This window comes from Meles meles, chromosome 20 (genome assembly GCF_922984935.1).
Source record: "Meles meles chromosome 20, mMelMel3.1 paternal haplotype, whole genome shotgun sequence".
NCBI classification, from domain to species: domain Eukaryota; kingdom Metazoa; phylum Chordata; class Mammalia; order Carnivora; family Mustelidae; genus Meles; species Meles meles.
This window is the reverse complement of record NC_060085.1, coordinates 21,139,589-21,152,811: the sequence shown is the minus strand read 5'-3', so window position 1 is coordinate 21,152,811 and position 13,223 is coordinate 21,139,589. Positions and strand designations below refer to the sequence as shown.

The 13,223-nt window shown below is 50.2% G+C and overlaps 2 protein-coding genes across 13 annotated transcripts in view; both read right to left on the bottom strand.

The window, feature by feature from the left end:
* TEX264 (testis expressed 264, ER-phagy receptor) overlaps window positions 1–2,145 on the bottom strand; it is a 30,394-nt gene extending 28,249 nt beyond the window's left edge. The window contains exons 1-2 of one of the 8 annotated variants that reach the window (XM_045991841.1): window positions 1,654–2,145; window positions 882–947 (exon numbers count right to left, since the gene is read on the bottom strand). In XM_045991841.1, coding sequence (XP_045847797.1) covers window positions 882–947; window positions 1,654–1,683 — 96 coding nt within the window. In that variant the 5' untranslated portion in view covers window positions 1,684–2,145. Of the gene's footprint in view, window positions 1–881; window positions 953–1,131; window positions 1,163–1,543 lie in introns of those variants that run through there. The other 7 variants (XM_045991832.1, XM_045991836.1, XM_045991834.1 and 4 more) reach the window with 7 other exon arrangements.
* A 3,982-nt stretch (window positions 2,146–6,127) lies between these two features.
* RAD54L2 (RAD54 like 2) overlaps window positions 6,128–13,223 on the bottom strand; it is a 111,382-nt gene continuing 104,286 nt past the window's right edge. For 4 of the 5 annotated variants that reach the window (XM_045990952.1, XM_045990955.1, XM_045990953.1 and 1 more), the window contains 2 exons: window positions 11,506–11,598; window positions 6,128–10,276 (listed from right to left, as the gene is read on the bottom strand). In XM_045990952.1, the coding sequence (XP_045846908.1) occupies window positions 9,282–10,276; window positions 11,506–11,598 (1,088 nt within the window). In that variant the 3' untranslated portion in view covers window positions 6,128–9,281. The remainder of the gene's footprint in view (window positions 10,277–11,505; window positions 11,599–13,223) is intronic. The other variant, XM_045990956.1, reaches the window with a different exon arrangement.

Genomic DNA, 13,223 nt, shown 5'->3' with positions numbered 1-13,223 from the left:
TTAACATGTAAAATTTAAAAGATTTGAGAACTGAAGGTCAACATTTCAGCCCTATGGGAAACTTAGCTCTATGGAATAATTTGTTCCCTACGGGTTTTGGGTGTCAAAATTTTTACTGAAAAATTGTCTTTGGAGTCAATGTACACACAGTGTTAGCCTCACAAAGAGGCAAACTAAACTTCTACATCTCTGATATCATAAAATTGAGGTATATCACTCTAGTCTTCTTACCCAACTGCCTCACAGCTGTCCTTTTTTTTTTTTTTTTTTTTTTTTTTTGATGCATTCGCTGTCCTACTCATCTTGCCTCCAGTTAGTTTCATTCCTGTTTTCTTTGGTGGTGATGATGATAAATCTTTTACCAAGTACTTACTATAGGCCAGGCACTATCTAAATGTTGAAACACAGCTACTTTACTAATTCTCGAGACAAGGTAGGTATGAATCAGGAGGTTAAGAGACTTGCTCAAGATGACACAGGTACTAAATAGAGCCCTAGACCAAAATGCAGGCAATGGGAACCCAAGTAGTCTGACTCCAGGTCCCATTTCTATCTTCTCCTTCCTGGTGACAGGGTTTCCAGAAAGTTCAAGCATCTAATCCATGCTGGGACATCTCTGAACCCAAGGCTCTCAGCTGGAAGCTCTCACTCAGCAGGTAGGTCTCCCCATTGCCTCAAGAGTGACCATCCCTCACTTTGACCTGCCCTCTCAGGTACGTCACTCCCCATTTCTCCTCAAGGCAACTTAGTTCCCACCTCCCACACTACCCAAGAGAGAGGGAAAATGCACCCCAGAGCTTAGGTCTGCACAGGAGGGAGGCGGGGGCAAAGTGAATTTCCCCATACTCAAGAGAAAGGGCAGAAGGGCTGGGGAAGCTCACCTGAAAAGACAGGCTCACTTTTAGCAACTCATGGCATCCAGCGCCGCCCAAGTGCTCCAAGCGCTCCTGTGCTGGGGGCAGAGAGAAAAGCACCACTGAGCTGGGCACCCTGCCTTGACTGTTCCCTTTTCAGGGAAAGCCCACTAGAGCCACTACATTAACTCTCTTCACAAGGTTGCTCCTCTCCCTCGTCCTCACACCCCTTACGGAAATCAGAAGCCAAACTCGGCCTCATAACGTGAACTCTTACTGGGGCCAGGCTCGTGCCCCTGTCCTTGGAGATCCCTCTTCCTAGAGGGTTCCAGCCACCGCGCCTGGCTCTGAAACAGCCCCTGCCGCTGACATCGGGGAGGTTGTCCCCCTCTGGGCTGTTTCTCCTCGGGTCAGGGTCAGGGGAGTGGTCGTCTCTGGCCGGGTTCCGGCGAGAGGTTGGGTCCTCTGTCGCGCGCCGACTTCCTGGAGCTGCTCACTTGCGCCGCGGAAGTGGGCCGCGCTCTTAAACTTCGGTGCCAGAGGGGAGCGAAGGACCGGGGTTCCGAGGGGCCTGCGCGGGAACGAGGTGCACCGCCTCCCACTCTGGGCTTCCAGCCCTGCTTACCCGCACCTTGGTTATTTACCCAGCCCCTTTCTTCCCAGTAACAACCTCACCGGGCCTCACACACCTCCCTAACTTATGAGACGCTAAAGTTTGTAGCCACCGCTGCGAGGGCGGCCTCCAGGGGCAGGGGCGGAGTTAAAGTGCGGTTCTTGCCTCAGTTCCCCACCCCCATACCCCCGCTCGGGCTTCACTGTCTCGGGACATGCCCTGCACCGGAGGCCGAAGCAGGGGCGACCCGGGGTGGCAGACTTGTCCAAGGTCGCGTTCGGGCCCCTGGACCGGTCGGGGTCAGCTGCGGGCGAGACAAGATGCGAAGAGCGGCCTGGGCCGCGGGGGTCATGGAGGGGACTCGGGGGCCCCTGAGGTCGCGCCCAGGCGGACGGAGGTTCCCAGCCCTCACCGAGCGTGGGGCCGCCCCGTTGGGACGCCTCTCCTCCGGCCGGGCCCTCACCTCAGCAGCCGCCCGCCGCGGACGCCGATCCGCGAAGGCGGCTTCAGGCTAGGTCGCGGAGCCTGCGCGCGCCCGCCGCGCACGTTCGCTCCGCCTCCTCTCGCGGCGGGACGTGGCCGTGGCCGTGGGCGCGTGCGCGCGGGACCCGGAGGGCGGAGGACTGCCCCGCCCGGTCTCTATGGCAACGAGAGGCGCCCAAGTGGCTCCCCGCCACACACACATCCCCAGCTGTCAGGGGCGGATCCCACTGAGAACCTTCCTGACTCTCACAAACTTACCCGGTCCCAGCTGTGGGAGGGGGAGGCAAGTCAACCTGGTGGCCCACAGCGGAGAGCCAGGCTGGGGTCCAAGGAAGCCCTCGCCAGAGTGGAGCGTTTGAAGAGGCTTGGGAAGTTCAGCACAGCAGTATCAGCCCCTGGCATGTATCTGTACCACCCTTCGTCCTGCCACTTTCTCTCACTGAAGCTTCCCGAGAGACCTGGGAACTCAGCAAGGCAGGGCCACTTGTCCCCCTTTTACAACCGAGGAAACCGACGCCCAACTTGGACTCAGGGAAGAAGCGAATGGATGGATCCAACCTTTGGAACAGCTTAAATGTCGGTCATGTCTCCAACACTCCACCCCACCCCCAACCAGAGCACAGAAGTGGTCATTCATCTACCCATTCATCCACCCAACATTTACTTATCCCTGCAAGGATAGTTCCAGAGGCTGGGGATACTGAGTAAACAAAACCAAGGCCTCGCCCTCTTGGAGCTCACCAAGAACCGCCCCCCTCCAGGCTCTTGGGTGAGGCTGGTCTGCCCGTCTGCCTAGCTTAAGGTATATTAGGTAACTTTCCGGTCAAGTGTAAGCCCCTTGAACATAGGTTGAATCTTCAGCTTATATTTCTGAGGACCTACAAAGCACTCTTCTAGAGCCCTAAGGATCTAACTTTGACCTCCTGAGAGGGCCCGGGGACAGCTGTGCTCCTGAGCTTGGCTGCAAGACCAGCTAGGCCAAAAGCTACCTTGGTGCTCCTGACACAGAGGACATGTATTTAGAAGGGGAATCGTCTTAGTGTGGACTCCACTACTGCATTAGCAAAGTGCAGAGGGGGCACACAGAGGCCCTCGTAATCCTGGCTTCCTTTCCCACTACTTCACACAGTTCCACAGGCAGGAAATGATGACTCTCACCCATGGGGCCAAGCCTGTCCTCAGCTCTCTGGGCAAACACTGGCAGAAGAGAAGAAGCGGCTGGCCCCTCACAGGCACTCAGGGCTGGGTTGGCAGGGTCGTGGCAGTTCTTTTGCTTATGAATATCGAATACACGATCAGACCCTTCAGGTGCTCCAGGCAAGTAAGCTATACACTTGGAAACATTTCCTATGAGATAAGGGACAGTTTGTGTGGTTCATAGACAAGACAGTTTCTGCCCACAGTGTTTGGCTGGCTATTTTTCCTCTTTCTTAGAATCTGAGGAGTTTCTCCCAGGAAACCATGTATGGAACTGCCCTTTCCTCCTCATGTCCTCTCTGCTCACTCCCGTCAGGCTGGTTGGGAATCCCAGAGGCCTGCATCAGAATTCAGGGGGTGCCTTAGGAGCTTCACCACCTTTGCTGTGAATGGAGAGTCTGCCTATGACTGAGGCTGCTGGCCATAAGTCCCCCTCCCCAACCCTTGGCAGGGATCTCTGCAAGACCTCTGCTAGCCACCAGGAGGCAGCAGCCAAGCCAAGCTGCCAGAAGAGGCGTTCCTCATCCCTCTTGAAGTGTAAGCAGACCTGTTCACCTAGCCATCTGCCCTACATGCAGTGCACTCCCAGCCCCCAATAGCATATATTCTCTTATGAGCCCAGACTTGGCCTTAGTCTCCTTTTTTCTGTCCAAGAAATCCCCACAGAGTGTCTTTCTCACTCAGTAAACTTCCAGAGACTGCTTCCCTAGGGCTCCTTGCCTTACAGGGACCAAACTTGGAAAGACAAAGGGTAGACTACCCCCACCTTCCCTTACCTCCTCATATTCCAAAGCCTGGATGGTTCTCTGTGAGGCTGTGGTTAGACCCACTAACTCAGATGACAAAGGGAGAAGGGCTACACATTGTAAGATGGTCTGCAGATCCTGCTACCAGCCATCTCCCACCTGCTGAAAGGCACTGATGCTGCACCCAATCCCCAGTCTGGTTAGGGGTGCCCCAGCAGAACTTGCCATGATTGAGGACCATCTAGCTTCAGGCCACTCTGAGTCTGTTTCATTGTTTCCTCTAGAGCCTGGAAATGTGGTCTTCTTCAGGTGAGCAAAGGCAGAAAAAAACTAGCGAACCCCACTGCAACAAAGCCTGTCAGCAGTCTGCCCTCTATTCATCCCTCCCTCCCCCACCCTACCCACCCTGTGTCATCCCAGTGCCCACTATACTCTAAGTTATATCCTTTTCACCACCCAGCTAAACAGCTGTTCAATTCCTTGATCAAAAAACACTGCCTTCTTGAGTTTAAATTTTATTTTACAAAAAGAGAAATAAAGAAAACTGATAGGCAGTTATACTGACTTACAATTGTTCTGTTTGCTTTTTTAAAAAAGTGACATGAAACACAAGTAAAAATAAATACGTCATAGAAACAGCCAGTTGCCCAGTCTCTGGGGCAGGAGCACCTGCCCTGCTGAGAGAGGAGGGAAGCCCATGATCACACCAGCAGCTGGAGCACCCAGCCACAGATGCTCCTCAAAGCCAGGCGCAGCAGGTCCCGGGCCTCAGGGGGCGTCCTGAGGAAAGAAGACGGAAAACCAAAGCCAGGTGCCAGGTCCCTGGGGCCATTTCATATCCCCCCACTCCTCCCGGCAGCAGTGTGGCCTTAGTGGTTATCCATTGCGACCCCCTCAACCCACCTGGACCCTCTTCCCCTGACCCTTCTGGAGAGGGTACAGGAAAAAAAAAAACCAGTCTTGGGCAGGCTGAGGGGGATTTTTCCCGTGAGTCCCCAGCCCACCCTGAGTAACACAACCAGATAACAGTTTACACCTGTGTGCATGAGTGCACACTCTATCTTGCATGTGCACACGCACACACGCACACACACACACAAGTGCACACACACCTGGGCTGAGCTCTCTTCCAGAGCAGGGTCCTGGGTCAGGTCACAGTATGAGGTCCCCTATTCTGAATATCATCCCAGTAGTGGTAACAGAGTACCCAAATCTCCTTCAGCCCTCTGCACTAGACTCTGCAGCCTACCTGGCTACCTCTTCCCAATGCAATAGATGACTATATCCAACCAACCTGTGAGAGGAAAGGGGCAGACTCAGGTCCCTGAAAAATGAAGAAGTTGGACACTGCCTGCTTGGGAAGTTCATCGTTAAGACTTGGGTATTCATAAAAGGCCTAGGGCCAAGCTAGTGGCACAGAAGAGACATGAAGGGGTCACATCGGAACACACAGGGCAGAACAGTCAGTAGAAGGGGACAGAGTCTGCAGGTGACTGACAGCGCAGCATTCTCAGGCCTCGAGGTGCAGATTTCCTGGGTAGAAGTCAGAGGAGGGCCGGAAAGTCTGCTGGGGGGTCCATTAAGGGGAAGAGCTCTTCTTTCAGAGGAGGCTTACTGTGGGGAAAATGACTTAGCTGGGTACACAGGCCATGGCTCAGAAGGGAGACCAGTTTTCTGAGGAATCACAGGAAACTGGGAAGTGGGAGGAAGGGGGTCATGGCCAGGAACACTAGGAATAAGGAATGTAACCCCCCCCCCCCCCCGCCCCAGACATTCCCCATGGGATGAGGACTCAGTTCCAGAGCAATGCCAGGCTTGAACTGATTGAGACAGAGGGCCTTGCTCTGCTGACAGCTTTGGGAGTGATAGTCTCACCCAGACTGCTAAAGTGTGGTTGACTGTTTCAACCTATCAGCCTATTCAACCTATCAGCAAAACTTTACCCCAGCAATTTGCTTCACGCACTGGAGACGGGAATTTCATATTTAGTTGTGAATCACAAGTATACAGAGAGATACCACACACTAATTCCTAGGGAAGAGAGTTCCAAGGACCAGAAAGAGATGCTCAAGAAGCACAACTTGAAGGGGGTGAGGACTTGGTAGATATCCAATGATCTGATCCAACATGGTTCACTTACTTTCTTACTGAAATGGCTACTTTGTCTCTGGCTCAATTTTTACCCACAACAATATTAAGAAAAGGAAATTACAAATGGTAATCCTGAATCATTATGCAGTACTATATTCCCTAGCATGAGGATTTAGGCTAAACCAGATGGATGGGGCTTGAAAGCCCCTTGAAAACATCCTATGGAAGACAATGGTGAGAGAAAACGCTGAGGGGCCTAATCTACTGCCGACCCCTCCTTACCCCCCCACCCCCAATATCACCACCCTTCCCTCACTCAGGCCTGGATGGTAGGTGGGAGCCACCATCAAGTGTTTCTGCTCAAAGAGGCTGTAAAACATGGTTCTTAGGCTCTGAGACATTTCCTGCTTCCCTCACACACTTGCTCACGTTTGGTGTGCATGCACACTTGCCTACCACCATACATAGAGAGATAGCAGAAAAGTCAGAAGTGTTTTTCAGATTAAAAAAACAAAAACAAAAACCCAAAGCATGAAACTGGTAGCATTTCAATTTCCCATGATCCCACCCCATACCCCCTATACAATATAAGCTGCACATATTAAAGAAAGCCTTCTCTAGCCAGCTCAGCCTCCCAAAACTATTGCCTCTTCGGACCTGAAGCAAGACCCAGCCCCTGAAATCAGTGAGTAGAGAACATATATATACTGCCTCTCAGAATACCTATTCATTTCCTGGTACTTTCAAAGGCCCATCCTTCCAGTAATTGGTTTCAATCCCTTGCTGACAGTTTCCAGATTCTCAGCGCCTACTGCTAGGACTTCTTAGAGGTGAACACAGACATACTCCTCCATCCCTAACACACACACACACACACACACACACACACACAGTCTCTGGGATCCTAGTATACCAGGGCCTTAGAGGCTATCATTTGTAGCCCAGGTTGAGTGTGCTCTGCAAATCAGAGATCCAGGCTAGCTCACTCCTACTACACCAGTCTCAAACCTGAGAGCCCACTCCAACTGAGTCCCTTCAGCATCCATTCTTGGGATGCATCGGGAAGAAAAAGCACTGGTTGGAACTGCTATTTTAAAATTATTAAAATAATTTGCATAGCTAAATTGTAGATCTAAGGCTTCTATGAGTAGGAGAGTTAAGTGTCTGATAGGGTACCTATGAAAACAGAGTGTGAAAGCTCCGTTAAGTTCCACTTTTGGTGCAACCAGATAGCACACAAACGCGCACATGCGCGTGCACACACACACACGCATGCATGCAGCCCCATCAGCCATCTCTTTGTCTCTTCTCTGGGGACAATACCCCAGAATGTGCTAAAGCCCTCCAACAATGGAAACGGGCTAGTCAGAAGGGTTGCAGAAGCAGCTACTATGAGGGGTGACCTGGCTAAGTTGCCTCCGAGGTTGGTAAGAGGCAGGTGCAGCAGCTGCTCAGTGAGGAAGGGCCCATGAATAGATGGCAAAACTCTAAAGCCAGACAGGTTTGTTCATTATAAAGAACTGCCTAGCAAAGTCTTGGTGACAGGAGGGAAAAAAGAGTCAATAGGAAGACAGCCAGTGTTTATGCTTAAAGACTAGATGCCCCCTCCCCTGCCACTGGCAACAAGAAAGAGGAGACCCAGAACAACTGATGTATTTTTTCAGACAAAAGCCAGACTTAAGGCTCCTATAGAGGAAGGGCTGCCCTGTGTTCCTTCAAAAAGGACAGAAATAACAGACACCCATCCCATAATAATCATCTGATAGGTTGGGGAGGCCAAACATTTCCCAGTAAGAAATCAATAGTCTATTCTTCCAACCCAGCAGTCACCTACATATGCACAGCTTCACTATTCAGTACAGAGGGCCTGCCTCTAAGGTCATCCCAGGAGGACACAGCTCCAAATCTGGGGTCACTGACTTCCCAGTAAGCAAACTCCATGATCCCAAGTTTCAATCTCTGTGGAATGAGTCTCACCCCCACTAACTATCCAGTCACAAGATTCTCTGATCTTCCTGAGAGGCCGTTTCCCGAAAACAGAGTCATTTAGTGTAAACTTTGGTCAAGCCTAACTCTCTTTCCTTGGTCAATTCACCATCTACCTGGGATTTATTTACCCCTATGGGGTCTGGGGGATCTTAAGATTGCCCTTCCTAGCTCCTACCATCCCAAATCCACGCCCCCCCCCCCAAAAACAAGACACATGGAAAGACCAAATAATAAATAATTGCCCATAAAAAATAAATTAACATGGAGCTTTCTAGCAGGGAAGCAAAGGCAAGGCAAGGCCACAAGGACAGGCAGGTGGGGGCTCAGTTCCATCCTTGTGAAGGTCTATTCTGGTCACAACTTCATGACTTCTTGCTCACACACCACAGTATCCCTGTCCCAGCCTCTGCACACAAATCTCATACCCTGTGAAGGGAGATCTGTTCAGAGATAACCACTGGGGAAAGACACAGAGATTGGTAATGCCCATTTTCTCTCCTAATTTCCCCCAAATTCCAAAATAGATGTGGCTATAAAGACCAGGGACTTGGATTAGCTGGGCCTTCTCCTCGCCCAACTATAAGGAAACTTAAGCGTTCCATGGCTCTTCTCCTGGGCTCATCACGATGTTCATACTAATAGTTGCCATGAACCACCACACACCAATTTCCATTTTAAAAATGATAAATTCATTTTTTAGTTTCCCCCTTCATCTCTCCCACCCTCCCCTCCCACCTCCACCCCTGCTCTGTTACATACACATATAGACATAAACACATACACACACAAACATACATACCTGGTTTGCTTCTTTCCTGTCCCTAAAAGGACTCCATTTCACATGAAATCTCAATCTGCTCTCCCTGCCCACCCTCCTTCACTTATCCTTCTTCCCTCCCCTCCCCTCTCTAGGCCAAGCTAAGTCACCGAGTAAGGCAGCTCTCTTGGGAGAGAATGTTCCCAAAGACAGAAATGGGATGTGAGCTTCTACACTCAGATGGCAGGCAAGCAAGCAAGCACACAGCATAAGCAAGGCAGGCAGGAAGAGAGGCAGGTTGCCCTGCCCCTCCATTCCTGTTTTGGGTCCCTGATTTCCTGCTATTGCTGCTCTGTTGGCTTTTTTTTTTTTTTTTCTCCTCTTATGTTAAATAGCAACAGAGCCCTGCCATTGTGGTCAACCACCTTTCTTTGTCCTCCTCCTTTTCCCTCCTGCCAAGTGCCCTATTCTCAGAAAGCCCAGATTGCTGCCTTTCAGCTTGGTGGGCAACCTGCCGGGACCCCCAAGTGAGGTGGAGAGGGGCTCCCCAGCTATTTCCCAGTGACCTCTATCACATCATCGTCCTTATCCTCATCGTCATTGGAGCTGAACCCCACCTCAGCAACCTCGTGAGAGTCAAATGGAGGCACCTGGGACCGGAGGAGGCCGCCAGCTGGGTAGCCTGCATGTGGGGACATGTAGCCTGGGTAGACAGACATGCCCCGTGAAAGGTTGCTGGGTAAGACAGGGGAAGGAAAAGGCGCGAACATCCTCGGCTCGGACAGGAGTGGCTGTGAGAATGGGAGTGAGTAGCTGGGTAGTATCCCTGGAACAGAGGGGTTGAGCATGAAGGTGGGGTTGCTGGCAGTGACTGAGGTAGCCGTGGAAGAGGAACTGACAGGGCCTGCTGGCACCAGAGGGTCAGTAGTCACTGGAAACACCAGGCGGGCATCTGCCAGCAAGTTGGACAGCTGGTAGTAGGAGGGGGTACTACCCATAAACAAGGAGTTCTCCCCAGCCTGGGAGGTGAAGGGAGCGGTGAGGTTATGATTTAAGGAGACGGGTGGCATGGCAAACCCGCCAGAAACTGGATACCCGTGTTCATATGGCTGCACGGGAGCTGGCAGGTGGCCCTTCCTGGACCGCCGGCGGGCTGACTCCTGGGCAGCAGGTGGTGTGGCCAACTTCCGCTTATGGCCCCGTAAGTCCAACACCGGGTTCCTGTCACCACAGGGCTGGCCGGTCACTAAGAGGGAACTATTGAGGCAATGACCCCCAGGTCGAGGCTCAGTCCCAAGAGCTGTCCCAGGAACAGCACTGCTGTCCACAAGTTGGGCCGGGGGGCCAGGCAGGGCAGCAGTGGAGCTTGGGGAGCTCTGTTGGGATTCCCTGGCGGCAGCCACATCTGCATACTGCTGGAGCTCACTGATGATCTCCGGGCTGTCTGGAGAGACGGGCCTGGCCAGCCCCTCAGGGTCGGGGGCTTTGGGTGATGAGGCACTGTGTCTGCCATTGCTTGTGGACTCGAGAGAAGGCCCCTGGGAACCTGGGGAATAAAATGTAGGTAACTGAGAACCAGAATGGCCAGGGAGATAAAGAGGGTATAGGAAAAATTCCATTAAAAAAACCAAAACCAAAACCAACAAACAAAAAAACCCTTGTCCTGTGATCCCCTGAATTCAAAGAATCTGATGTCCAAACAACATCCTCTAGTCAACTTTTCCCAGTCACAAAGAAAGAAATCCTTTGATCTAGGAAATAAGACGTGTAACTCTGCACCCCAGTTCCCCAATCTGTGAAACTCAACCAAGGCGAATCCTAGGAGATAATGAGTATCAAATGCTAATAGGTCATTCTTATAATGAGCTGGACTCCTTCTGAGAAGGGACAGAGACAACCAGTGACCAGGATGGGAGACAACAGGAAAATTAAGTTTAAACAGCAGTCCACCCTGGTTTAAAAACAAAACCAAATCCACAGCCCTGGAAGACGACTGGGACAAGCTGGGATATGACCTGGATACTAGGTAGTATTTTTAGTGTGATAATGGTATAAACTTTTATTTTAGTGTTTAATGATGTTTTGGCTAGGAGGAGAATGTCCTTACTCTTAGGAGACGTGCTGAAGCACTTAAAGGTAAAATGACATGACATCTTCAACTTCCGAACAGTTCCAGTAAGAGGAAGGGAGAGACAGAAGAAAGTTTAGGAGAACAGTGACAGTCATTGGATCTTGATGCGGGGTACATAGGTGCTGTTCTTTGTCTGTAGGTGGAAATTGCTGTAATAAAAGTTGGAAACAAGAGCAGTGTAGTGCTCATATGACAGGAGGATAGATGAGAGCCACTCCTGTAGAAGGGAACCTGGTTGGACCTCCTAACGTTGTTAAAGTGCCACACACAAACTCTTTGACCTGCTCCCTCTCTCTTAAGTAAATAAATAAATCTTTAAAAAAAAGAATGGAGAAAACTTATGTATATATATTTAACACAGAGACTCAGACATACACAGGTGTACACACACCTGTGTGTGATGTATCTCTGAAAAAAGTAAGAGAGCAGCACTGGCAGAAAGGAGCACTAGATGACTGGGAGTTTTGGAGGCAGGGAGAGAACATGCCTTTCACTTTACCCCTCTTACATCTTTTGAATTGTGAACCATGTACACATTATTCAAAAAATAAAGGAATTACAAACAAAAATAAAGCAATTACAAACCAAACCAAACCAAACAAAAAAGCGCTGTGCAGGCCAACAGAAAGTAAAAGCCACTCTACCTGAGGCAGCCATCCGACCATCTTCCGGGACCTTCGGTTTGCCAGTTGCCCGGACAGCAAAGATCCGCCCGTCACTGGTGCGGATGTACGTCCCTAGAAGAAATAGGAGGAAGACTGCTAGGAGCCAACATGCAGTCAACCAACTCTGGGAAAGTCCAGGGCTAGGCACCATGGGCTGGGAAACAGCTATAAAATTAGGTCTCACACCCTCTCTCAAGAACCCTGAAATGACAAGTGGAGTGGCTGAGCTGTGGACCCAATATTATTCATTCATTCCACAAACACAGCACAACTACAATGTATGAGGCATTGTCCTAGACACTGAAGAACACAAGACAGAAAAGGGCCCTGTCTCATGGGGCTCAGCATCTGGAGGAGACAGACAGAAAATGATGCCAGAAAATACCAGGAAAGGTTAATGCAATGGAGGAAATAAAGGGGTTGTTGACACAGACAGTAGTTGGCTGCCTTGGTTTTGGGCGAAGTACTCTGGCAAGGGTCCTCCTCTTTATCTGAGGGGAAAGAGCCTCACTGCCTCAACACCCTCTTCTCTTTTGGTAGGAATAACTCAAGACCAGCCTTCTATTCCCACAGACACTACTAACCTACCTTCTCCATCTTTTGATCAATCTCCTGGAAGGTCAGGGCTGCCTCCAGGTCAGCAGTCAACAAACATTTTTTTAAAGGGCCGGTTAGTAAATATTTTTGCCTTGTGGGCCCAAGTGTTACAACCACTCAACTCTGTTACTATAATGAAAACGGCGGCAGGGGCGGGGTGGGGGGCCAGCTGTGCTCCAAAGATCTTTATTTATGGACACTGAAATGTTAACTTCATATAATTTTCAGGTTCTACAAAATATTTTTTAACCAATTAAAAATGTATAAACCATGCTTAGCTCACAGGTAGAGAAACAGGAAGCAGGCAGGATTGGGCCCATGGGCCATAGTTTGCTGACCCATGCTCTAGGCAAGGAAGAGCCTAGTAGGGGGGTTGGGTATAATCTTCTCTGTGTGTCATGTGCTTCATGGCATCTTTTCCCTGAGTCTGAAGGTACTTTGACGCAAAAGAGGCTAGGGTAAAGGCTCCTTGCTAAACAAAGAACCTCAGGGAGCCTCATACAGTAAAGGATGATATGAATGATAGGCTCAGATTACATCCTAACAATTACAGATGACAATTACATCTGGACCGGATGGTCCAGAATTCTCATTCCAGCAATCTCATCTCCCTCTGTAAGGAGGCCAGAGGCAGCAGGCTTTTTAAATTACTACACTCAAGGGCCACTTGGTTGGTACAGTTGGTTAAGCATCCAACTCTTGGTTTTGGCACTGGGCTCCACAGTCAGCAGGCAGTCTGCTTAGGACTCTCCCCATATCCCTCTGCTCCTCCCCTACCCCTCTCTAAAATAAATAAATAAATCTTAACTACCACACTGAAAATATGTCTTGCAACACACATGTACTAATTCATCTTCCCAGTGTACTTCCTAGTTGGCGATCTCCACCCCACTCTGAGCAAGTGGGTAAGATGACACACTAACATACACATCAGTTTATAATCCTTCCACAGCTCCCTCCCTCCACTTCTGGTCTTCCTGTGTGTAGTTTAAGTGCTAGAAGTGCTAGAAATTAAGCTTTTGATGGTCAAGGTAATCCATCTCAAATAAACAAATTGCACCTGTACGACACAGCTACTAGCTGAACAACTAGATAAGGAA